This window comes from Cetorhinus maximus, chromosome 21, assembly GCF_964194155.1.
Source record: "Cetorhinus maximus chromosome 21, sCetMax3.hap1.1, whole genome shotgun sequence".
NCBI classification, from domain to species: Eukaryota; Metazoa; Chordata; class Chondrichthyes; order Lamniformes; family Cetorhinidae; genus Cetorhinus; species Cetorhinus maximus.
In genome coordinates this window covers 93,670,959-93,697,631 of record NC_135899.1, presented here as the reverse complement: position 1 = coordinate 93,697,631, position 26,673 = coordinate 93,670,959, and the positions used below count along the sequence as shown (strand labels likewise).

Here is a 26,673-nt window from a genome sequence, read left to right as displayed (position 1 = left end):
GTGGGGCATTCTAGAATGAGAGGCCATAGTTTTAGGCTAAGGGGTGGTAGATTTAAATCAGAGATGAGGAAGAGTTACTTTTCTCAAAAGATCGTGAATCTGTGGAATTCACTACCTCAGAGTGCAGTGGATGCCGGGACGCTGAATAAATTTAAGGAAGAGATAGACAGGTTTTTAATTAGTGGCGGGTTGAAAGGTTATGGGGAGAGGGCAGGAAATTGGAGTTGAGGCTGAAATGAGATCAGCCATGATCGTATGAATGGCGGGGCAGGCTCGAGGAGCTGAATCGCCTACTCCTGCTCCTAGTTGTTATGTTCTTATGATCCCAGTTCTGTGGGGATTTCGGACCATTTGCTATAAATTCTAGTGGGTAGGGCTCAGGAGCAGCTCAAAGTTGGTAAGACTTCTGATATAAGACTGAAACTCAGTCAAATTCAACAATTACTCCCATACCCTCCATTCCCTGGTAACTGCTTGAACCGGACTGTGGCACCCTTGACATTGTAACTATTCCTGACCACATATTCACTCCATCATCATATCACCTCATTCCACCTCCATAACGTCACCCGATTCCACCCTTGTCTCTGCTCATCTGCTGCTGAAACCTATGTCCATGCCTTTGTTATCACTAGACTTAACAATTCCAACAAGTTTCTGATCAACTTCACCTATTCCATCCTCCATAAGCTCAAACTCATCCAAAACTCTATGCCCATATCCTAAAACGCACCAGGTCACATACATCTATCACCCACTGTGCTTCTGGTTGAGTAATGCCTCAATTTTAAAATTCACATCCTTGTTTTCAAATCCCACCATAACCATGCCTCCATCATTACTTCTGTAACATCCTCCAGTCCGACAACCCTCTAAGATATCTGCACTATCCTGGCAGATGATGTGCTCTGCATGCAGCTAATAATGTACATCAAGTCTCAGCATCAATGGGAAGTAAAATCATGCAGGGTGTATTGCCACTGGCTGGTTTTTGTGTTGGCCAAATTCTGCCTAGCACACTAACAAAATTTCTCCTTTGAACTGTGCCATTTGGGAATTTGTTTTGTACCCAGAAGATGGCACCTCCAACAGGACAGCACTCCCTCAATATTGCACTGAGATAGCCTATATTGTGACTTAAGTCTTCGGAGTAGCCCTGAACCTTCTGACTCAGGCAAAAGTGCCAGAACTGAGCCTAGGTTGATTTATTTTGAATGCAATCCAATTCAGTCTTTAAAGAATTTATTGTTAAAATCCTCTGTTTAATGGTTACATTTCCTGTTTAGGTGGATTGGGTCAGCTTGGTTTTGGTCTTGCAAAGTTTCTTAGGTGAGTATTAGAATTCTTGATACGGTCATAGATGATAAAAGATTTATCCTGAATTTACCCTGAAACTAATTTTGACCAGTTTGGGTTTGAGTGTGCAGTAGCCTTTTAGACCAGAGTTAAACTGCCCTAGGCCCCAGGATGTGTGTTTATGATGGATGTTGATGTGATGATGTCTACGCATTAATATGCACTGTAAGCGATAGGAGTTCTGTCACATTTTAAATCGTAAACAATTCCATATGTTTTTAATATCTATTATTGAAATATGGCCATTCAGTTTAAATGGGATTACTGCATGCTGACCTACATCTTTGACCAAACATTTGATCACTTGTCTTAATATCTCCTTGTGTGGCCCTGGTGTCAGATTTTGTTTGATAATGCTCCTGTGAAGCATTCTGGAATATCTTACATTAATTTGAGATTACTATAAATATGCAGCTTGTTGATAATCTCTTCATGATTTGTGTCTTTCTGATAACCTATTGAAGAAAATGCACATTACTTTTATGCAAAATACACATGATCATTGTTTTTTTTAAAACATTCATTCATGGAATGTGTGCATCTCTGGCAAGGTCGTCATTTATTGGTCATCATTTATTGCTCATCCCTAATTGCTCTGGAGAAGGTAGTAGTGAGCTGCCTTCTTGGACCACAGCCGACCATCAGGTGTTGGTACACCCACAGTGCTGTTAGGAAGAAAGTTCCAGGGTTTTGATCCAGTGACAGTAAAGGAGCAAGGATATAGTTCCAAGTCAGGATGGTGAGTAGCTTGGAGGGGAACTTGCAGGTGTTGGTGTTCCCATCTATCTGCTGCCCTTGTCCTTCTAGGTGGTAGAGGTTGCGGGTTTGGAAGGTGCTGTCAAAGAAGATTTCTGTGTTGTAGTGCATCTTGTAAATTATAGACACTGCTGTCACTGTGTGCCGATGGTGGAGGGACTGAATGTTTAAGGATGGAGTGCTAATCAAGTGGGCTGCTTTGCCCTGGATTGTGTTGAGCTTCTTGAGTGTTGTTGGAGCTGCATTCATCCAGGCAAGTGGAGAGTATTCCGTCACACTCCTAATTTGTGCCTTGCAGATGGTGGACAGGCTTTGGGGAATCAGGAGGTGAGTTACAGAATTTCCAGCCTCTGACCTGCTCTTGTAGCCAAAGTATTTATATGGCTAGTCCAGTTTAGTTTCTGTTCAATGGTAACCTCCAGGATGTTGATGATGGGCATTTCAATAATGGTAATAACATTGAATGTCAAGAGGAGATGGTTATATTTAGTCTAGCTAGAAATGGTCATTGCCTGGCACCTGTGTGGCACAAATGACACTTGCCATTTATCAGCCGAAGCCTGACTGTTGTCCTGGTCTGGCAGCATATGGGCACAGAAAGATACCGAACATTGTACAATCATCAGCGAACATCCCCACTTCTGACCTTATGATGGAAGGAAGGTCATTGATGAAGCAGCTGAAGATGGTTGGGCCCAGGACACAACCCTGAGGAACTCCTGCAGTGATGTCCTGGGGCTGAGATGATTGGCCTCCAATAACCACAACCATCTTCCTTTGTGCTAGGTATGACTCCAACCAGTGGAGAGTTTTCCCTCTGATTCCCATTGACTTCAGTTTGGCCAGGGCTGCTTGATCCTACACTCGATCAAATGCTGACTTGATGTCAAGGGCAGTGACTCAAACATCACCTTTGGAATTTAGCTCTTTTGTCTAGAATTATCTAGATAGATAGCACAATGAAGATTATTCCTCATAGCTCATAAAGGTGACAGTTATTTAATATTGTTTGCCCGGTTCCAGGAGGCAGAACTAAATTAGCCACGTTTATTTTTCCCATTTGGATGCTTGGTATTAAGATTCTCAAAGCTTGGCTTTATCCTATGAGTAGATGAAAGATTGGAGAGAAATTTCTGGGGGTTGAGGAGGGTGGTGTCCTGTACCTTTTGAAGGCCACCTGATGGATGCATCTGCAGCCAGGAACTGTTGACTCTGGATAGATAAAGCCTTCACCCAGTCCTTCAGCTCTTCTGAACCCAGCAAGAGAGATGCTGAAGGCGCTGCTTAGGCCAATCCATACTGGACACTGCTTATATTATTAAGAGTTAGCAAAGATTTGCATCTTTTACCTTCTTTGTATATCCAAAGAATTGGAAGATAAAAGTAAATGGTTTCTGGTGTCTGGATTTGTAGCCAGTGGCTACCTCTTGTTATAATGAATTGGATTTGTGGTTTATTCTTCCTCTATTTGAGGATCGGAAGAACATGTAACAAATAAATGAGTTCATTAGAGCAACAAGGTTTTCTGTTCAATCGTTGGGCAACGTTACATCAGCAGATATGAGTACAAGGTTACAACCTGATTCATAGGGAATAAAGATTTATTTCTGAGAATGGTCTTTAATTCTGGGCACATACAAACATACATACGAATTAGGAGCAGGAGTAGGTCACTCGGCCCCTTCAGTTTGCTTTACATTCAATAAGATCATGGCCGATCTGAATGCAACCTCAGCTCCACATCCCTGCCTACCCCCGATAACCTTTCACCCCCTTATTAATCAAGAATCTATCTAGTTCTACCTTAAAATATTCAAAGACTCTGCTTCCACCCCCTTTCGATGAAGAGAGTTCCAAAGACTCTCAACCCTCAGAAAAAATTTCCTCACCCCTGTTTTAAATGGACAACCCCTTATTTTTAAACAGTGACCCCTAGTTCTAGATTCTCCCACAAGGGGAAACATCCTCTCCACATCCACCCTGTCAAGACCCCTCAGGGTCTTATATGTTTCAATCAAGTCACCCTTGCTCTTCTAAACTAAGCCTAGTCTGTCCAACCTCTCGTCAAATGACAACCCACCCATTCCAGGTATTAGTCTAGTAAACCTTCTCTGAACTGCTTCCAACACATTTGCATCCTTCCTTAAATAAGGAGACCAATAATATACACAGTACTCCAGATGTAGTCTCACCAATGCCATGTGTAACTGAAACATAACCTCCCTATTTTTGTATTCAATTCTCCTCACAATAAATGATAACATTCTATTAGCTTTCCTAATTATTTGCTGTACTTGCACTCTAGCCTTTTGCGATTCATGCGGTATGACACCCAGATCCCTCAGCATCTTGGAGCTTTTCAATCTCTCACTATTTAGATTATGGGTGGGATTTTCCACACCCGCCCGCTGCCGGAATCACCTGGTCCCGCCACAAGTCAATGGGCTTCTGGCTGGGGCACCGCCTCGCCTGTGGCGGGTCCCACCCACAACGGGGCCGGAAAATCCCGGCCAATATGCTTTTTTATTATCACAACGTTATTCAATCTTTACTAATATCACAAGAGAAATATTTGGTGAAGTCTTAAAAACCTAACACACACATCTCTGAAAGTCAACACTTAAGGATGTGATTTTTCATGAACATGTGGGACTATATATGCAGAAAAGGACAGGCAAAGAAAGCTGTCCAAGAGGCAATTTGGAATAAAAACAAAAATTGCTGGGAAAAACTCAGCAGGTCTGACAGCATCTATGAAGAGAAAGACAGAGTTAACGTTTCGAGTCCCTATGACTCTTCTTCAGAGCTAAAGAGAAGTAGAAATGTGGTGAAATATATACTCTTTAAGGGGGGGTGGGACAGGTGAAGCTGGATAGAAGGCCAGTGATAGGTGGAGGCAAAGGAGAGATTGCCAAAGATGTCATAAACAAAAGGTCGAAGGGGTGTTGATGGTGATACTGGCTAAAGGAGGTGCCAATAAAGGGACAATAAAAAAATGTAATCTTTGTTTTAGCTTCCTATAGTTTCTGCAATCATTTGTGTAACCATTTGTTAAATTACCCCCATAGCTTATTGGTTGTAGCAAGACTGGACCCCTGGATTTCACCAGTATCACTTCCACCCAGTCTTGCTAAGAGTGTAAATAAGAAATATACATTGTACATGCTCACCCTTGAAAAGGCAGGAATTCTGATGATGAAAGGGTCAGAGCTCTGGTGGGTCCAAGGTCCATCCCAATTTCTGTCTCCTCCTGTCCCCCTTCCCACTCAACCCATGCACCAATTCCCAGAATTTTGGGAGCACTATTATGGAGCTGACTCTGGTTCTGGAATTTGTGAAGATGGATGTGATTGGTTTTAATATTTTGGGAATATGGTGGTATTCTGTAAAGAAGAACGTGTGGCTGTGTGTGTGTGTGTCCATGATTAATTAAACTGGAGAGAGGGTTCATTAAGACAGCTTGTCTGTGAGAGTTGAGAGATAAAAGGATGAAGGTGCTAGATGCATGCATTTGTAATGAGAGGCTCTGGTGAAGTGGATTTACAAGACAATATGTTGGGTTTTAAAATTTGCAGTTGGTGATAGGTAGGTACTTGACTTTTGAAATGTTGAATTTCAAAGGGGAGTTTAAAAGTGACAAGAGACTTTTACAACTTACAAAGGTTTCATAAGTAAACAAGGGAGGGTTATTCAATTTTATTTGACCCAAAAGTGGAGGCAATAGGAAAACATGAAAGATTTTTATACTTTGGAAAAGTTGAGTTAAAAGAGGCATTTGAGAACAATGGAATCTAAGATGAAAGGGGGAAAAAAATAGATATTTAAGGAAAGATGTTTGAGTAGTGGTTGGCTGTGAGGGGGAGATGTCCTGAGACCAGCTCTGTGCTGAGAAAAGGTGTGAAATCTGAAACAGCCATCCAGTGAGACAAGAAAAGTCTTTGTTTTCAGAAAGCAGTTTGCTTCTAAACTTTCTTGGATTTCCACAGCAGAGTGAAAGAGAGTGAGAGGTTGTGTGGCATACTTTTGCTAAAGTGACAGCAGTTTTGCCTTGGGTAATATTATTGGATTTTAATGGTTAAAAATCTATGAGAGCTGTTGCCAAGTAATTTACTTGTTTGTTCTGACCAAGTGGGTTTTTTTAGGGAGTGGATGTTTCGTAAGACTGTTTTAACTGTGTAACTTTAATCTTGTGTGCTTAAGTTTTTTTTGTGAATAAATCTTTTTATTTTAAAATCCTAAAAGTGTTACTGGGATCCTATGCTTCTGGGATCAGTAGTTTTTTCCTTTGTTTTCAAAATTCAAAATAAAAGTTATGATCAGTATGACAAGTTTCCCTCTGGGTTTGGCTTGCTCAGCAAATAACATCAGCTGTGGTCATAACAAATTATACTATTGGAAACTATTATATAGCAATACCAAGCTGGCAGCGGAATCATTGGAATCTGACAAATCATTATCTATTTTTATTTTACAAATGCATGGTCAATAATGTTCTAAGCTCTAAAATCCCATCCATAAAATATTTCTTTCAGATTGTTTTCTTTCTTGCTGGATTTGCCTCAATCTATAAAACACACAAATTTGGTGTAGATTTAAAATAGTTCTGCAGTGACATTGATGCAATAAAATTATCAATGGGGACTTTCTTATCTATATTCTCTGGTTTGTTTCTTCCTGTTTCCACTTTGATTTGATCACTAATATTTATTTTCCCACCATCTTTCTCCCCTCCTCCTGTAAGTCATTAACTGCTGCTGAGATACCTGTCACTCTCTGGGTATCTTGGATAAGTGACCATGATCCATGTGTGAGCACTGGCAGGTTGCCAACATCCATTGTCAGAGCTCATACAGGGATAATGGTGAGTTGTGCAAAGTGGCTGGAGGGAAATGGATCTACAGAACCAACAAAGAGTCCATGTCCTTCAGAGAGAAAAAGAGCTTTGAGAGAAATATTTACTTGTTGCATTTCCATCCCACAGGGAGTCATTTGGAAGGAACAATGTCATTCTTTCTGATATCCACAAGCCTGCAGCTGAAGTTCTTGAAAATGGTGAGTGTAGACAATATGTACAATTCTTTCCTGAAAACCCATGTGTGAAATCCTGTGTATCTACTCAACAGAGTTGTCCAGTGCAGTAGTTCACAAGCTTTCTTGGTTGAAGGACCCATTGGTCTAATGAATACACAGAATCTCAATCTACCAGACCAGAAAAGTTTTAAGAGATAAATGTATCATTCTTACATCTATATTGGAATCCTTTCTTTTATCTTAATCTGATCTTTCTGGAAGAGCAAAGGGCTCTTAATCATCTGTTTGACAATGGAAAATTGGCCATAATTTTTATATAGAATAAAACCGGTTTACAATATTACGATTAGTAATAATTTTACAAGCCCAAGAGAATGATTTTAATCTTAGTGAAAATTAAAGCTTAAGGAACACACTTTCAATCTTGCAGTTTGTTTAAAAAGTAACTCTGATTTGTTTGTCATCATCATCTTTATATGTAGTCATACAGTATAGTAACATCAGATTATTAATTGTATTAAAGATTTTACCCACAAGTTCTTTACACTTAAAATTGCATCTTGACATATTACCTCAAGGTACAGTGAACATTTCCTTATTCAATTTACAGGTCCCTTCATCTTTGCTGATGTTCTTGATTATAGGAATCTACAGGAATTAGTGGTCAATAACCAAATAACTTGGCTAATCCATTACAGCACTCTTCTTAGTGCAATTGGAGAGGCTAATGTGCCATTAGCCCGCAAAGTCAATATTACTGGTATGCAACATTCTTAGCTTCAGAATGAACTTTATCTGATTTTCTCTCAAACGGTTACATTTTATTAATAGTATTTTCCTTTCATTACTAATATAAACTTCTCCACACTTAAAATTTGTTAGATGTTACTTTTGGTGTTTCAGTTTCACGTTTTTAGAACTAAGTTGTGATTAGTTCTAAAAATATGACAAGTAGCAAGCTTCACAGAATCGCAAACTTGTTATGGTGCAGAATGAGGCCATTTGGCCCATCGTGTCTGCTCTGGCTCTCCGAATGAGCAACTCACCTAGTACCATTCCCCTGTTGCCTTCCTGTAACCCTGCACATTCTTCCTTTTCATATAACATAACATATAGCATTTCATATTCCCTTTTGATTGAATCTGCCTCCACTACACTCTCAGGCAGTGCATTCCAAACCCTAACCACTTGCTGCGTAAAAAAGCTTCTCCTCATATCACTATTTTGCTTATTTTACTAATTACTTTAAATCTGTGCCCTCTTATTCTCGATCCTTTCATGAGTGGGAACAGTTTCTCCCCATCCACTCTGTCCAGAGCCCTGATGATTTTGAATACTGCTATCAAATCTCCTCTCAATCTTCTTCCTGTAAGGAAAATAGTCCTAACCTCTCCAATCTATCTTCATAACTGAAGTTCCTCATCCCGGGACCCATTCTCATGAATCTTTTCTGCACCCTCTCTAATGCCTTGACATTGAACCTGCCTCCATCACAATCTGAGGCAGTGCATTCCAAACCCTAACCACTCCCTGCGTAAAAAAGTTTCTCCTCATCGTGTCCTCCTAAAGTGTGGCGCCCAGAATTGGACTCAATACTCAATAGCTGAGGCCGAACTAGTGGCTTATACAAATTCAAAATAACTTCCTTGCTCTTGTACTCTACACCCCTATTAATGAAGCCTAGGATACCATATGCTTTATTAACCACGCTCTCAACCTGTCTTGCCACCTTGAATGACTTATGCTCATATATACCCAGATCCCTCTGCTCCTGCACCATTTTTAGCATAATGCCCTTTATTTTATATTGTCTCTCCATGTTCTTCCTACCAAAATGAGTCACCTCAAACTTCTCTGCATTGAACTTCATCTGCCATCTGTCCGCCCATTCTCCAATGAGCCTATGTCCTTTTGAAGCTCTACACTGTCCTCCTCACTTTGCTGATAGTTTAGGACCCAGGCATTTTGACACTCAACCCATAGTTGAGTTTGGCTCTAATCATAAAATCACACATTCAAGTCACGGTCTGTCAATCTATCTTACCTTGTTTAGGAGAGCTCTATTAACTCCTGTTTAAGAGAAGACAAAGTAAATATAATGGCCCTGGTAAATCATGGACCCTACCTTGGAAAAGCACTGAGGGTTTCCCTCCATTTTAACTACATAAGTTTGCTTGGTTAGTGAATAGGATCGCTAGGGAAACTTAGAAAATATCAATTTTTTTTTCCTCCTTGTTTCTGCCATTTTCCCCACTGTTTTACTGACTGAGGCTCCTTTATCTCAGCAGCAAAATGAAATGATTCTAACATTGATGTTCTGGACTCAGCCAAAAGGAAGCCTGATTGGTGATTTTTAAAAATCCAAATTCCTATTGGGGATGCAATAAAACAACTTGCTAAAAATCAACAAAGCTCAAATAATATGGCACGGGGAATTATTCATTGATTTAACCTGAAGATTTTAGCTGAATTCCAGGTTGAGAGGAGATTCATTCCAAATAATGACCAAAGAAGGGATCATATGTAGCTCACAGTATCAATCTAATATCATCATGTGGTATTTGATTGCATCCCAGCTCCAAACTGAACAGTATCTTTCTAGATTGAAAAGGGGACAATCTGATTTCTCACATCTGGATTCTAAATTGTACATTAATTGTACTGCCAAAAATATTGCATTGCTTATATTTTAAAATATAATAAATTCTAAATGAAGAGAAATATAACATTATAGTTTTGTGTTACTATATTGGGATTATGTAGTGGTTCTCATTTATCAGCCCTGTGCATCAAGTGATCATGAATTTCACCCCTATTATTGAGGATGAACTATGTCTTTACAGCCCAAGAACTTGCACCTTGTGCACAGAATAAGTGCATGCCACAAAGACATTATGCAGATGATCACAGTTCTTTATTTGTTTTGGCCTTAACCATTTGTCCAAAACCAATGAAGATCACTGGTAAGGTGATTAATAACATTAGCTGTACAAGTTTGTTATCAAAAATGATAGCTTTCTTCAAATGCATATTCTAGACATTCAAAAATGTATGAGAATAGAATTAGAAAGGGATTGCTGAATATGAGGCATGGATTTGATTAAAAAGATGATATTGATTATTAATATTTAAGTTGGAGTGCAAATCACTTTTGGAATTAATCAGGATTTGACCAGCAGTTTAATGATATGCTCCTTCGAATTGCTTCTCAGGTTTGCACAATGTGCTGGATGTTGCTTTAGAATATTCTCTACGTCTTTTTGTCCCCAGCACCATTGGTGCCTTTGGACCCAGCTCTCCCAGAAACCCTACTCCTGACCTGTGCATTCAGAGACCTCAGACAATCTATGGAATTTCCAAGGTGCATGCAGAGTTAATGGGTGAGGTGAGCTGTTGTTTGTCGTTATTGGAAAAACACATAGGTTCAAACAATGAAGTAGTTAGCTGCGATTATGATATCTTGGTTATCACTTTCTTGTTTTCACAAGTCATGCCCACATTCTGTTAAATTTCAAACCCTAATTCAAATGCCTACTCTGTGTTTTAGTCTTTACCTGACTTAATTTTTTTTGGTAACTCCACAGAACCATGAAACTTATGATGTTGCACCCTTGCTGTTGTAAACTGGTATGAAGATCAGTAAGTTTTGATGGAGTGACTGATAGGTATTTGGAACAATGTCCATCATGCATCAGGATATCCAAATGGGGAAAGTGCTCATTTATGAGAGTATTTTGAAACTCCTCAGGAATGTGTCATGCTGCAGGCTGTTGATTGGTGACTATCACCGATTTGATAATACCTGCATTGAATCTCAGAATCACAGAATTGTTACAGCACAGAAGGAGGCCATTCAGCCCATTATGCCTGTTTTGGCTCTCTGAAAGAGCAATTCACCTAATGCCATTCCCTGCTTTCTCCCCGTAACCCTGCACATTCTTCCTTTTCAGGTAATAATCCAATTCCCTCTTGAATGCCTCAATTGAACCTGCCTCCATCACACTCTCGGCCAATGCTTTCTACATTCTAGCCACTCGCTGCGTGAAAAAGTTTTTCCTCATGTCACCGTTGCTTCTTTTGGCAGTTACCTTAAATCTTTGTGTTCTCATACTGGATTGTACCACCAATGGAAACAGTTTCTTCCTATCTACTCTGCCCAGTCCCCTCATGATTTTAAATTCCGCTACCAAATCTCTTCTCAACTTTCTCTTCTCCAAGGAAAACAGCTCCAACTTCTCCAATCTATCAACATAACTGAAGTTTCTCATCCTTGAAACAATTCTTATGACCCCTTCTCTCTCATGCCTTCACATCCTTCCTAAAGTGTGGTACCCAGAACTGGATGCTCTAGTTGAGGCTGAATCAGTGTTCTATACAAGTTTAACATAACTTCCTTGCTATTGTACTCTATGCCTCTATTAATATAGCCTAAGATGATTTATTAACTGCGGTCTCAACCTGCCCTGCCAACTTCAATGATTTATGCACATATACACTCCATCTGCTCCTGCACCCCCTTTAGAGCTGTATCCTTTCTTTTAGATTGTCTCTCCATGTTCTTTCTACCAAACTGAATCACTTCATACTTCTCTGTATTAAATTTTATCTGCTACTTGTCCTCTCATTCTATTAACCAGTCTATGTCCTTTTGAAGTTCTACACTATCCTCTTCCCAGTTCACAATGCTTCCAAGTTTTGTATCATCTGCAAATTTAGAAATTTTGCCCTGTACACCACCAAGGTCCAGGTCAGTTATATATATCAGGAAGAGTAATGGTCCTAGCATGAACCCTTGCGGAACTCCACTGTAAACCTTCCTCCAGTCCAAAAAGCATCCATTAAGCATGACTCCCTGTTTCCTGTCACTCAGCCAATTTTGTATCTGTGTTGCTACTGTCTCTTTTATTATATGGACTCTAACTTTGCTCACAAATCTATTGGGTGGTATTTTACCATATGCCTTTTGGAAGTCTATGTACACCACATCGACAGCATTACCCTCATCAACCCTCTGTTACCTCATTGGAATACCTCGTATATTACCAAGGGTCCAAAATGCTAACGATTTGGTAAAATATAAATCCAGTGGATATAACTGGGAGCAGCGAGATTAGAATTTGCACTGGACAGAAGGTACATTCGATTTCATGGCACCTTTTAAGTACCCCATAAATTCTGCTGAAAGCAGGAGAAGGTGTAACAAGTGCCTGATCCAGCAAAAGTATAGCCATGGGCTCCAACTAGGATGGCATCATAAGTCTAAATTCTGACATTTCCACCCTAGGATCCAGTGATCTGAATTAAAGCAATAGGGTTTACTTTGAGAGTAGCAGTTGAGAAAGGCTGGTGCTGGGATCTTGATTATGAATTTCTGTATTTCATTATGCTGCTAAAGAATAGTTCATAACTTTACTTGGCTTGATCTTTCACCAATTTTACATTTGGCCTTTATTTTGGAAACACTCATTAATTTGGAAGCTTCCTTCAAGACTGTTTCTTGCTTGGGGAATTTCCCTAAAGGGAAGTGAAAACATTGCAAATTATTGTTCCCATCCTCATTATTTATTTGTTTGAGGAGGAAGAGGCTAAAAGCAGGCATCCTGGGAAGCCAGGCTTCTGACAGGACCATTGGAGATCCAGCCCTCCCACAGATATCCAGCCACCAGGTTATACAGCCAATGAAGATCATTCTTTAATATATCCATGGATTTAGGTGTCAAGAAGCCTCTCTGGTTTGCAGGACATTTGAAGAACTTTCTGGGCTACCACTTGCTTCAGGATTCTCAACACTGTACAGAAACCCTTTCTGATAATGTTGCATCGGAATCCACCAACAACCCTGCCATCTGATGCATATCATTGGAGTGCCTTTATATGATCATTGATACTCTGCAAGAACTTGTCTTTTCATAGCTTGGCTGCTGATGGATCATCATTTTGAATGTTCAACAGCAAGGACGTGACCTCAACTCCTAGGCCTCAGCTCTGATATATCACACTCCACATCTAATATCTTAACCTCTGGTTTACTCATAAGTTGTGAATGACCCTGCCAATTCCTCACCTAGGCCACCTGTACTACCCCAGGTTAACCTCCCAGTGTTGGTGAATGCATGTGATAAGTTCAAGATGGAGTGAGCCATTTTTCTGCTGGCAGTATCAGGTATTGAAGAAAAGAGTTGACGTTTCGAGTCCTCCTGACCCTTCACTCAGTTCAGCTGAAGGGTCAGGAGGACTCGAAACGTCAACTCTTTTCTTCTCCGCCGATGGTGCCAGACCTGCTGAGTTTTTCCAGGTAATTCTGTTTTTGTTTTGGATTTCCAGCATCCGCAGTAGTTTTTTGTTTTTATCTCAGGTATTGAAGAGTCTGACATTGGTCCTTGCAGTTTCACTGTTGTATTATTCTTGGTGTCTGTGTCAATGAGAAGAATTGAGAAATGGAATGTCTTGCTGTCCACTTTTTCCTTCCTATTAAGGACATATAAAGATCTCTTCATAGTCAAGAAAGGTTAACCATTTCTGATATTTGACATTGGCACTTAGCACACACACAAACCGTTTGTGCATGCAAACCCTTCCATGTCTCCATTCTGTAAGGCACTGGTGAGTTAGTTCCAGGATTTTCTTTGGCCCTTCCTGTCATCCGGCCTCCTGGAATATCTTCTCAGGAATAGTGCACATTTCTGAAAACTCTTATCTCTTTGCGAATGCAATTCTCATAGAAAATTCCTAACATTGCAGGATGATTAGTTTTGTATTGAAGTATTGTTCTATTGCCTTTAAAAAGTAAATATCTTGCAAAGTCTTAAACGTAGGAGGTTTTCATTTTCCATAGAACAAATCCCAACAGATATACAGGGGTAGCATCCATCAACTTGAATCTTGAATGCAAAAAAGCTAAGAGATGGGTTTCACATGTTTTTTTCTCAAGGTTGTAATATAAAGAGCTAAACTTTCATAACTTCTGATTTGGCATGACTTCTTTATTACTTGTGAAAAGATTATCCATAGGACTTAATAATTTGACTGTTAAGTAATTTAGTTACTGGTTGTTTTATTTGTAGCTGTTTGTCATTAACCAACCATTACAATCTGATTACCGGTTTCTATGATTAGTTAATCATTCCATGATTGTACCATGTGACCAGCAGGTTGGTGGATGGAGAACTTGGTGGATTGAATCTTTTTTGTCCTGTGTTGGTCATTAAAAATAAACTATACACAAAACCTCACTTAAAAGTAATACTACTTTATCACCTTCAATCTGTCTTAATGCAATAATAGGGACAATTATGAAAAAGGAATTGAAAATTAATATTAAAAGCTACTACTTTTTTATTTCAAATAGTATTTCCCAACTTAAGTTTCTAATAATGCAATCTATTTCAGTATTATCATCTCAAATATGGTCTGGATTTCCGCTCTCTCAGATATCCAGGTATTATTTCAGCTGTCTCTAAACCAGGTGGAGGAACAACAGGTGAGAGTCATCAGGGTCATTTAATCATAGTTAATTCAGGCTTTACTATACAAGCAATGAGTGAAAAGACAAACTTTCTATTATCAATGTTGCCTAAACCATAACCAAAACTCAAAGAACACTTTAAGAAAAAATGAACTAGATATTGTAGATATAACTTGAGAGTAAAATAATTCAATATTTTCTTAAGTCAATTTTTTAGAATACAGTGAGATCTATGATTCATTTGCATATCATTTCAAACAGCATTTTATTTTCCTGCTGCTTTTTGTACCTCCTAGATATTGTGGCTAAAGGGAGGAGACCAGACCCATACCAAGACTGTACTCAGCTTGATGCAGGATCACAAGGCTTGCCATGTGGTTTAGGGATGATTTTTCTCTTGTCTCCCTTAGGATCAAGAAGTTTGCTTCTACTCCTCCTATGTCTAAGGCAACAGCTAATATCAGGAGCTCAGCTTTCAGGGAGAATTGAACATAACCCCTCACCTTCATTGTTGTACAATTTTTGGTACTCAAAATATGGGATCTTCCACCACCATTTTGAAATACTTCATAGTTAAAATTTGGTCTTCCAAATTGCGAAGGCCTTGGATTTTCTTTGGCCATTTTATTATATGATTTATTTTAATTTCTAAGTTAAGTTTCCCTTCTTCTCCTGTCCCAATAATAATAATTTCACTAAATAGATTAGTTAGATTATTAAGATTTTTTTGTTGAAATCTATTATTGATTAATCTGGCATAGAAGTTGCTGTTACAGCCAACAAAACATAGATTTTCTGTTTGTCACTCCCTTTTCATACCTTATGTTTGCAGGTTCATGAAGGTGAAATTCATACATGATTATAGAGTATATCTTGCAATCCATGTCGGATCTGCTGGATTAAGTTCTGAGGCTTTATGCCACCCTTATCATTCTTTCCTTTCAGACTATGCTGTTCAGATCTTTCATGATGCTCTCAAGACTGGAAAGTTTGAATGCTACCTTAGATCAGATACACGACTTCCCATGATGCACATTGATGACTGTCAAAGGGCAACCTTGGAGTTTATGGAGGCTCCAGCAGAGTGCCTCACCATGAGAACTTACAACGTCAGTGCCATGAGCTTCACTCCACAGGAGCTTGCTTCTGAAGTCTGCAAGTACTTGCCTGATCTGGAGGTCTCCTACAAGCCAGATCCAATGCGGCAGAGCATTGGTAAGTGAAGTATCCAGAACATAAGGAATTCGAGAGGAATTTCAACCTTGTCTATTTCAGGAAAACTTATTTTCTTTCCACCAACTGCCATAGAGATGTGCAATACTTTTCCCAATGATGTATCAGGACATGAGGATGTACAATCTTGTCAGTGCAATATCTGATATTGGTTTGCATCTTTTGAGTGCTGGTTGGGAGACAGGATCATTGACAAAGTGGATACATGTCTCCTCCATCTTGGTTGCAAAATAAATATTGGTTCCATTACCAACAGCTCAGATAGAGATTCCTCTGCTGTTATGAGAATGTACCTTGCCTAGTTCTCAGCGCAAACCCACAGGCACCCTCTAGATTTCCAATGTGCAATGTAAGAGTACAGGCAAGGATATATCCTGTAGATGGAGCGAATGGAAGGTTTTGATTTTACGTCACAATTCAGGGATGCATAAGGTTTATTTCTTCATTTACCTTTTTTATCTGCTCCTTTCTCACCTATTCTCCTGCAGGCAATGTGTCCTTGCTTGGGACGCTCTGAAGAAGAGTCATACAGACTCAAAACATTAACTCTGTTTCTCTCTCCACAGATGCTGTCAGACCTCCTGAGTTTTTCCAGCATTTTATGGTTTTTATTTCAGATTTCCAGCATCTGCAATATTTTATTTTTGTCCTCATTTGGGTATGGCTCCAAAAGTACTGCTAGCACCCTACCCAAATTACCCTTATTCATAATACATGCGAGTGCCTTAACATTGGGTGTCAGTGGAGCATGTTATTGTGCCATATGTCACAATTATTCCCATCCAAAGTGAACACACAGCTGCCAGCAGGAGGTCACTGAACAGGTTTCAACAGGAACACTGAACTTTTTTTCCCCTTCATGATCCAGGATTTCGGGAGTAATTTAGTGAGATCAGCCAGCTTGGCACAAACTAAGGAACAAATGTTCTACATTCTGTTCTGTGAAGTGTTTCTACTTTCTGATAAATTGCTGAGCCAATCGGCCAAACCCACAGGATTGCATTCAGTTAAAAAAGTAAATCAATTTAGTTCTTTCTCAAACAGGACTTTTTTAATGAGTTAACAAAATCATAAAACCTCTCCAATTCCGTGAAAACAGCATCATTTCCACCCCTTAAAAAAAAGCAAGAAGCATTTTTTTAAATTCTTTGAGATGTGGGCATCATTAGCAAGGCCAGCATTTGCCCTTGATAGACCATTTCAAGGGGCAGTTAAGAGCCAACCACATTGCTGAGGATCTGGAGTCACATGTAGGCCAGAGCGGGTAAGGATGGCAGTTCTCCTTCACTAAAAGACATTAGAGAGCTCTAATGTGACGAGGTATATTATCAAAGTCTTGTTATAGATGTATAATTTTTAATGTTCTGTGCACATCAGTTTTAGGCCATTGGCCTCCTCCTTTCCTTTGCATCATTCTTTAACTTAAAAGGTGAATACGAGAACTATTAACGCTCTATAGTCGCTGACATCACTGCACTCTTACTGGCAACCAAAGCTTCTCCCTCACTGTAAGAGCTTGTTAAAGCTCTAACGGAATAAAATGTAGAGTATAATGAGATAGCCTGATTTCTCAAGGGAGAGTTAAAACCTTCGCTTTATGAAATGAAGGTTTGCTTAATGTATGTTATTTTAAGGCACAGGAAAATTTTAGTTATTTTTCATTAAATTTCTGAAGACACTTTGATGTTTTCTGCTTTCATTTTATATCCTCCGATTTTCTCACTTTGTTCTTTGCACAATATCCACTTTCCCTGACTAACAACAACATTTTGGAACTTACTCCCTGGTCTGAGCCATCCAATCAGTGCTGCTCTGTACCCAGTTGTTGGGAGAGTGTCTTATCGCCTACTCTCATTTGTTTGTGGCCTCCACAACAGCAACATTAGTTTCAGGAAGCGGCTAGGGGTCTAGAACAAGGGAATCACAGTCTCTGGATACTGGGTAGGCCATTTAGGATTGAGATGAGGAATCACAGAATTGTTACTGTGCAGAAGGAGGCCCTTCGGCCCATCATGTCTGCACCAGCTCTCCAAATGAGCATCATGACTTAATGCAATCTCCTCCATTTTCCCTGTACCCTTGCACATTGTTACTATTCAAATAATCATCTAATGCCCTCAATTGAACCTGCCTCCACCACACTTCCAGGCAGTGCATTCCAGACACAAACCACTCGCTGTGTGAAAAAAAGTTTTCTTGTCACATTTGCTTCTTTTGCAAATGACTTTAAATCTGTGCCCTCTTGTTCTCGATCCTTTTATGAGCAGGAACAGTTTCTCCCCATCTACTTTGTCCAGCCTCCTCATGATTTTGAACATCTCTATCAAATCTTCTCTTAGCCTTCTCCTCTCCAAGGAGAACAGTCCCAACCTCTCCCAATCTATTGTCATAACTCAAGTTTCTGATTCCTGGAACCATTCTTCACTCAGAGGGTGGTGAACCTATGGAATTCTCTATCGCAGGAGGCTGTGGAGGCCAAGTCACTGAACATATTTAAGAAGGAAATAAGATAGATTTCTGGATTCTAAAGGTGTCAAGGGGTGTAGGGAGAGAGTGGGAATATGGTGTTGTGACAGAAGATCAACCATGATCATATTGAATGGCGGAGCAGACTTGAAGGGCCGAATGACCTACTCCTGTTCCTAAATTCCAGCCCAAAACTACATTATCAAAGCACCTTAGTAAAACCTTTGTGTAATCCTATAACACGATAATATCTATAGCTGTAAATTAGATTTATACTAAAATGGGTTTTGCTGCTGATCTGTAACAATAATTTGTTCACTATAGTGTGAACATAACATAAGAAATAGGAACAGGAGCAGACCATTCGGCCCCTCGAGCCTGCTCCGCCATTCAATAAGATCATGGCTGATCTTCTTGTGTTTCAATTTCCACATTCCCATCGAACCCCGATAACCTTAGATTCTTGTTAGGCAAGGGAATCAATCTACCTCTGCCTTAAAAATATTTAATGACACCACCACCTTCTGAGGCAGGGATTTCCACAGTCACACAACCCTCTGAGAGAAAATTTTTTTCCTCATCTGTCCTAAAAGGGCAATCCCTAATTTTACAATAGTGCCCCTAGCTTTGGACTCACCCACAAGAGGAAACATCCTTTCGAAATCCACCTTGTCAAGGCCGTTCAGGATCTTGTATACTTCAATCAAATCACCCCTCACTCTTCTAAACTCTAGTGGAAGCAAGCCCAGACTGTCCAAACTTTCCTCATAAGACAACCCAGTCATTTAAAAAAAAAAATCATTCATGGGATGTGGGTTTCGCTGGCTGGTCCAGCATTTATTGCCCATCCCTAGTTGTCCTTGAAGGTGGTGGTGAGCTGCCTTCTTGAACTGCTGCAGTCCATCTGGTGTGGGTACACCCACAGTGCTGTTAGGAAGGGAGTTCCAGGATTTTGACCCAGCGACAGTAATGGTGATATATTTCCAAGTCAGGATGGCAAGTGACTTGGAGAGGACCCTTTAGGTGGTGGTGTTCCCATCTGTCTGCTGCCCTTGTCCTTCTAGATGGTAGTGGTTGTGGGTTTGGAAGGTGCTGTCTAAGGAGCCTTTGTGAATTCCTGCAGTGCATCTTGTATATGGTACACACTGCTGCTACTGTGCGTCGGTGGTGGAGGGAATGAATGGCTGTGGATGTGGTGCCAACTATGTGGGCTGCTTTATCCTGGATGGTGTCAAGCTTCTTGAGTGTTGTGGGAGCTGCACTGATCCAGGCAAATGGGGAGTATTCCATCACACTCCTGACTTGTGCCTTGTAGATAGTGGACAGGATTTGGGGAGTCAGGAGGTGGGTTACTCGTCGCACTATTCCTAGCCTCTGATCTGCTCTTGTAGCCACAGTATTTATATGGCTAGTCCAGTTCAGTTTCTGGCCAACGGTAACCCCCAGGATGTTGATAGTGGGGTATACAGTGATGGCAATGCCATTGAACATCAGGGGTGATGGTTAGATTCTCTCTTGTTGAAGATGGTCACTGCCTGGCACTTGTGTGTTGCGAATGTTACTCATTCCAGGTATCAATCTAGTAAACCTCCTTTGAACCACCTCCAATGCATTTACATCCTTCCTCAAATAAGGAGGTCAAAACTGCACACAGTATACTAGGTGCAGTCTTACCAGTGCCCTGTATAACTGAAGCATAACATCCTTACTTTTATGTTCAATCCCTCTCATAATAAAGGATAGCATTCATTAGCCTTCTTAATTACTTGCTGTACCTGCATACTAACTTTTTGTGACTCATGTACTAGAACACCTAGATCCCTCCGCACCTCAGAATTATGCAGCTGTTCTCCATTTAAGTAATACTTTTTTTTGTTCTTCCTGCCAAAGTGAATAACTTCACATTTTCTCTCATTAAACTCCATTTACCAGATCTTTGCCCACTTATTCAACCTATCTCTATCCACCTACAACCTCCTCATGTCCTCTTCACAACATACTTTCCTATCTAACTTTTTGTCACCTTCAGATTTAGCTACCATGTCCTCACTCCCCTCATCTAAGTCATTGATGTAAATCATAAAATATTGAGATCCCAGTACAGACCCCTGTGGGACTCCACTCATCACATCCTGCCAATCAGAAAAAGACTCATTTATGCATACTCTCCACTTCCTGCCAGCCAGTTAATCTTCTATCCATGCTAATATGTTATCCACTACTTTTATTTTCTGTAATAATCTTTGATGTGGCACCTTATCAAATGCCTTCTGGAAATCCAATTACAATATGTCTACAGACTCCGCTTTATCCACTGCGCAAGTTACTCATTCAAAAAAACCCAATAAGTTGCTTAAACATGATTTTCCTTTCACAAAGCCATGCTGACTCTTCCCTATTGCCTTGAGTTTTTCTAAGTGCCCAGCTATAATCTCCTTAATGATCGATTCTAATAACTTCCCCACGAAAGACGTCAAGCTAACTGACCTATAGTTTCCTGCTCGCTCCCTTTTTGAATGGAGGGGTTATATTTGCTACTTTCTAATCTGATGGAACTTTTCCAGAATCTAGCGAATTTTGGAAAATTAACACCAGAGCATCAACTTCCTTATTAGCCACCTCTTTTAAGACTGTAGGATGTAGTCTGTCGGGACCCGGAGACTTGCCAGCCTGCAGCTCCATCAATTCGCTCAGTACCATTTCCCTAGTGATTTCAATTTCACCAAGTTCCTTTCTCCCGTTCACCTCCTGATTTGCAGCTATTACTGGAATATTTTTTGTATCCTCTAGAGTGAACATAGAAGTAAAATATTTGTTCATTTCTTCTGCCATTTCCTTAATATCTACTATTAACTCCCCACTGTCACTCTAGAGGACCAACATTTAATTTACTTATTCTTTTCTTGTTTAAATATCTGTAGAAACTCTTGCTATCCATTTTCACATTTCTAGCTAGCGTCCTCTTATACTCTAATTTCATTCTCCTGATTAACCTTTTTGTCATTCTCTGCCATTCTTTATATTCTGTCCTATCATCTGTCCTGCCACTCATCTTTGCAGAATTGTATGCTTTTTCCATAAGTTTGATGCTTTCCTTAACATCTTTAGTTAACCACGGATGGTGGGTCCTCCCCTTAGAATTTTTCTTGATAGTAGGAATGTACTTATTCTGAATACTCTGAAATACCCTCTTAAATATCTGCCACTGCTTCTCTATTGATCTATCCCCTGGCCTAGTATCCCAGTTCCCTTCAGCTAGCTCAGCTTTCATCCCCACATAGTTGCCCATAAACTTATTTAAGTTTAAGATACTAGTCTTAGACCCGCTCTTCTCCCTTTCATACTGGATGTAAAATTCAATCATATTGTGGTTGCTGCTACCTAGGGGTGTTTTCATTCTGAGGTCATTGATTAATCCTGTCATGTTACACAATACTAAGTCTAATATAACCTGCTCTCTGGTTGGTTCCAGAATATGCTGCTCTAAGAAACTATCTTGAAAGCATTCTAAGAACTCCTCATCCAGGTTACTACTGCCAATCTGATTTTTCCAGTTTGTGTGTAGATTAAAAGCACCCATGATTATTGCCATCCCTTTATCTCAAGCACACAACATTTTCTCTTGAATACTTTGTCCTACACTGTGGCTACTGTTAGGGGCCCTGTAGACCACTCCCACTAATAGCTTTTTCCCCTACTATTCCTCATCTCCACCCAAAGCGATTCTACATCCTGATCTCCTGAACCAAGGTCATCTCTAACTGTTGCACCAATGCCCTCTTTGATTAACAGTGCTACCCCTCCACCTTTACCTAGCTTCCTATTCTTCTTCAATGTCATGTACCCTTCAACATTAAGGATCTAATCTTTGTCGTCCTGCAGCCATGATTCCATAATTGCTATCAGATCATATTTATTTACTTCAATGTGGGCCATCAATTCATTTACTTTGTTTTTGAATGCTATGTGCATTCAGATAGAGAGCCTTCAGCTTTGTCTTTTTGTTACCTTTGTAACATCTAGTCTTGACCGTTGACGTATTCTTCGGTTTTTTTCTCTCCGTCCCTTCCTGCCATTCTCTGACCCCCATTTCTCATATTACTATTTTGCTCTCCCTGCCTTGAATTGCTACCTCTACCCAAACTTGATCCCTCACCCCTCTTGTTTAGCTTAAAGTCGTCTCTACTTCCCTTATGTGATTTGCGAGGACACTTGTCCCAGCACAGTCCAGGTGTAGACCATCCCAACAGTACAGCCCCCACTTTGCCCAGTACTGATGCCAGTGCCCCACAAACCGGAACCCCCTTCTCCCACACCAGTCTTTGAGCCACGCATTTGTGTCTCTACTCATATTTTCCCTATGCCAATTTGCACATGGCTCAGGTGATAATCCAGAGATTATCCAGAGTGAAGGTGATCAGCTGTCCATGTTCCAGTCAATAGGTGCTTTTCCAGTGGCAAAATGAAGCAGAGAATAATTAAAACAAGAGTATCACCTTTATCAGCACAATTAGCCATTATATTACTTTAAATATTGTGTTCAAATTTAATGTCCTAAATTATTGCCTTTTTGGTTTGAGCAGTAAACCAGAACCAGAAGAATACACAACATTCTTGGGAATGGTGCACAAGTTAAAATAAGCTGATTTGAAAGAATAGAAATAATGATTTTAAATGAAGCTCATTAAGGTCACTCAGTCTTTTCTCTTTCCAGAAATGTGTTAATTGCTCTTTGAACCCACTTCTACTGTAGTGGTCATGCCTGCTAACTTATTCCACAAACTCTGAGCTGCATTAAATAAAATATTTGCCCTAACAAACACTTAATAGAAACATAGGGGGAGGACACTTCACCCATTATGTCCGTCAGTCAGAAAAGCGCTAGCTTGTCTAATCTCACCTTCCAGCTCTTGGTCTGTACCATTGTAGGTTATGATACCTTGTGTTCATATCCAAGTGATTTTCAAAAGTGATGAGAATTTCTGCCTCTACCACCCTTTCTGGCAGTCAGATCTGATCATCACCACACTCTGGGTGAAATGTTTCTTCCTCAACTTCCTTCTAATTCTTCATCATTTATTTTAAATGTATGCCCCCTGGTTATTGACCTCTCTGCTAATAGAAATAAGTCCTTCCTATCCACTCTATCTAGGGCCTTAACAATTTATGTACTTCAATTAAATCTCCCTTCCACCTCCTCTGTTCCAAAGGAAACAAACTCAGCCTATCTAATCTTTCTTGATAGCTAAAATGCTCTATTTTAGAAAAACATCCTTGTAAAACCTCCTCTAGTCCGATCACATCCTTCCTTTAATGTGGTGACCAGGACTGTACACCATACTCTAGCTGTGGTCTAACCTGTGTTTTATAGTCCTAGCATAACTTCCCTACTTTGTACCTAGGCTTTGGCCAATAAAGCATTCTGTATGCCTTCTTGACCAGCTTATTTACCTGTCCTGCCACCTACGAGGATCTGGACATACACAAGATCCCTCTTCTTCCACACTTCTCAGAAACTTACTGTTCCCTTGTGTGTTTCCTTGTCATGTTTGTCTTCCCCAAATGTATTACCTCACTCCCCTGAATTGAATTCCATTTGCCACTTTTCTGCCAGCTGACCAGTCCATTCATATCTTCCTCACCATCAACAATATAGCCAATTTTTGTATCATCTGCAAACTTTTTAATCATACCCCCTACGTTAAGTCTAAATCATCGATATACACCATGAACAGCAAATAACCCAACACTGAGTCTTGCTAAATCCCAATGGAAGAAGCATATCAGTCATAAAAACCATCAACTGTAGCCCTTTGCTTCCTGCCAATGAGGCACTTTCCCTTGAATCTCACAAGCTTTTAAATTAGTGATCAGTCTGCCATGTCGGATCTTATGAAAAGACTCACTAAAATCCATGCAGACAGCATCAAATACACTATCCTCCTAACTGAAGATCTTTTAAATGAAACAGGGAATCGAGGGGAAAATTTTTCACTGGTTGGAGTCACGCCTAGCACAATGGAAGATACTTATGGCAGTTGAAGGTCAATCATCTCAGTCCCAGGAAATTACTGCAGGAGTTCCTCAGGGTAGTGCCCTAAGACCATCTTCAGCTGTTTCATCAATGATTAAGGTCAGAACTGGGGAAGATCATTGATGATTGAACAATGTTCAGCACCATTCACAATGCCTCAGATACTGAAGCAGTCTGTGCCAGCAAGATCTGGACAACATTCAGACTTGGGCTGGTAAGTGGCAAGAAACATTCACACCACACAAGTGCCAGGCAATGACCATCTCCCCTTGACACTCAATGGCATTATCATCGCTGAATCCCTCACTATCAACATCCTGAGTGGGGGGGCGCAGTTTACCATTGACCAGAAACTGAACTGGACCAGCCATATAAATACTGTGGCTACAAAATCAGGTCAGAGGCTGGGAATTCTTCAGGGTAGCTCACCTCCTGACTCCCTGAAGCCTGTCCACCATCTACAAGGCACAAGTCAGGAGTGCAATGGAATACTCTCCACCTGCCTGGATGAGTGCAGCTCCAACAACACAAGAAACTCAACACCATCCAAATCAAAACAGCCCGCTTGATTGGCATTCCGGGCGCCACATTCAACATTCACTCTCTCCATCCATCACCGACACATGGGGCAGAATTTTCCCCTTGGCGATTTGGGGGCGGGGCCCGCTCGCTGACGCGGAAATGACACAGGATGACGTTGGGAGGAACCCCCGACGTCATCCCGCCCCATTTAAATATTCAGGAAGGCGGGCGGACAGCAAGGTCACCTGTCCGCCCGCCGTCCTGTCAATGGCCAATTGAGGCCATTGACAGGGTAATTAAGGCAATTAAAGGCCCTGCCCATCCAACCTTAAGCCTGGTGGGCAGGCCAGGAACCCTAGCGGGCTTCTGAAAAAACATGAAACCTCATCCACCGGCGGGATGGGGTTTCATGTCTGTTTTAAAAAACATTCATAAATTTTCTGTAATATTTATTAACATGTCCCATCTCGTGTGACATTGTCAAATGAGGGGTACATGTTAATAATTTTTTTATTTCTCTATTTTTAAAGTTTCAAACACTGTCAGCGCTCTCCCTGAGGCAGCACTTAGTCTCAGGGAGATGTGCGTTCTTTAGCACACATGCGTGAAAAAGCGCACTCTGACAGTTGGGGAATACTCCCCACTCAAGCACAGGAAGTGCATAGCGCTTCCCATCGGGCAGCCCACTGGGTGGGCCTTAATTGGCCCGCCCACTCAAAATGGCGGCAGAGCCCATTTTGGCGGCGGCAGTGATCAGCTGCCTGCCCACCGAGCCGGTGGGGCCCGCCCGCCCGCCCATCAAGGGCAAAATTCTGCCCGTAGTGGCAGCAGTGTGTACCATCTACAAGATGCACTGCAGCAACTCACCAAGGCTCCTTCAACAGCACCTTCCAAACCCATGACCTCTACCACCTAGATGGACAAGCATAGCAGATGCATGGAAACACCACCTTCACTGGTTGGAGTCATGCCTAGCACAAAGGGAGATGATTGTGGTTGTTGAAGGTCAATCATCTCAGTCCCAGGAAATCACTGCAGGAGTTCCTCAGGGTAGTCGTTCTAGGACCAGCTTCAGCTGTTTCATCAATGACTAAGGTCAGAATTGGGGATGTTCATTGATGATTGAACAATGTTCAGTGCTATTCACAATGCCTCAGATACTGAAACAGTCCATTCATTGAGAGCAAGTTCTCCACCAAGCCACACACATCCTAAATTGCAACTCTCATTACCATTCCTTCACTGTGGCTGGGTCAGAATCCTGAAACTATTTCCCTAATAGCACTGTGGGTGTACCTATACCACATGGGCAATAAGGGATGGGCAATAAATGCTGGACTAGCCAGCGACACTCACACCCCATGAAAGAATATGTTTTAAAAAACCCAATTGTCGGCCAGGTATTGACCCTGGGCAGAATTTTATGGTGCCGCCAAAGTCAATGGACCTCTGAATGCCTCGATGCATTATTCGGCCCTGCTCCTGCCGCAACGGAGCTGTAAAATTCCACCCCCTATGTCTATGTAGATAAACGCAGGGTTTCCCCCACCACAAATATAATTTGCTTATTCCTTTTCTCTCAAATGTTTCTTATTTTAGCTGACGGATGGCCAATGAGCTTTGAAGACAGCAATGCTCGGAGAGACTGGGGTTGGAAACACCGGTATGGTCTGCAGGAACTGGTGGCTGACATGCTCCAACACATCCAACTGAAAAACAGCAATGATGCCTAAGTCGGATCTAAATAAAACCCAGGAGTGAGTCCTCTTCGTACATTTCATTTCAAACCCTTTCTTGAAAAATGTAACAA

At 40.8% G+C, this 26,673-nt stretch overlaps 1 protein-coding gene across 1 annotated transcript in view; it reads left to right on the top strand.

Moving 5' to 3' along the window:
* Positions 1-26,643, top strand: part of LOC144695425 (L-threonine 3-dehydrogenase, mitochondrial-like) — a 32,643-nt gene extending 6,000 nt beyond the window's left edge. Inside the window, exons 3-9 of the mRNA XM_078566316.1 lie at positions 1,287-1,329; positions 7,094-7,164; positions 7,754-7,903; positions 10,356-10,528; positions 14,533-14,623; positions 15,554-15,823; positions 26,463-26,643. Coding sequence (XP_078422442.1) covers positions 1,287-1,329; positions 7,094-7,164; positions 7,754-7,903; positions 10,356-10,528; positions 14,533-14,623; positions 15,554-15,823; positions 26,463-26,596 — 932 coding nt within the window. The 3' untranslated portion in view covers positions 26,597-26,643. The remainder of the gene's footprint in view (positions 1-1,286; positions 1,330-7,093; positions 7,165-7,753; positions 7,904-10,355; positions 10,529-14,532; positions 14,624-15,553; positions 15,824-26,462) is intronic.
* The last annotated feature ends 30 nt before the right edge of the window (positions 26,644-26,673 follow it).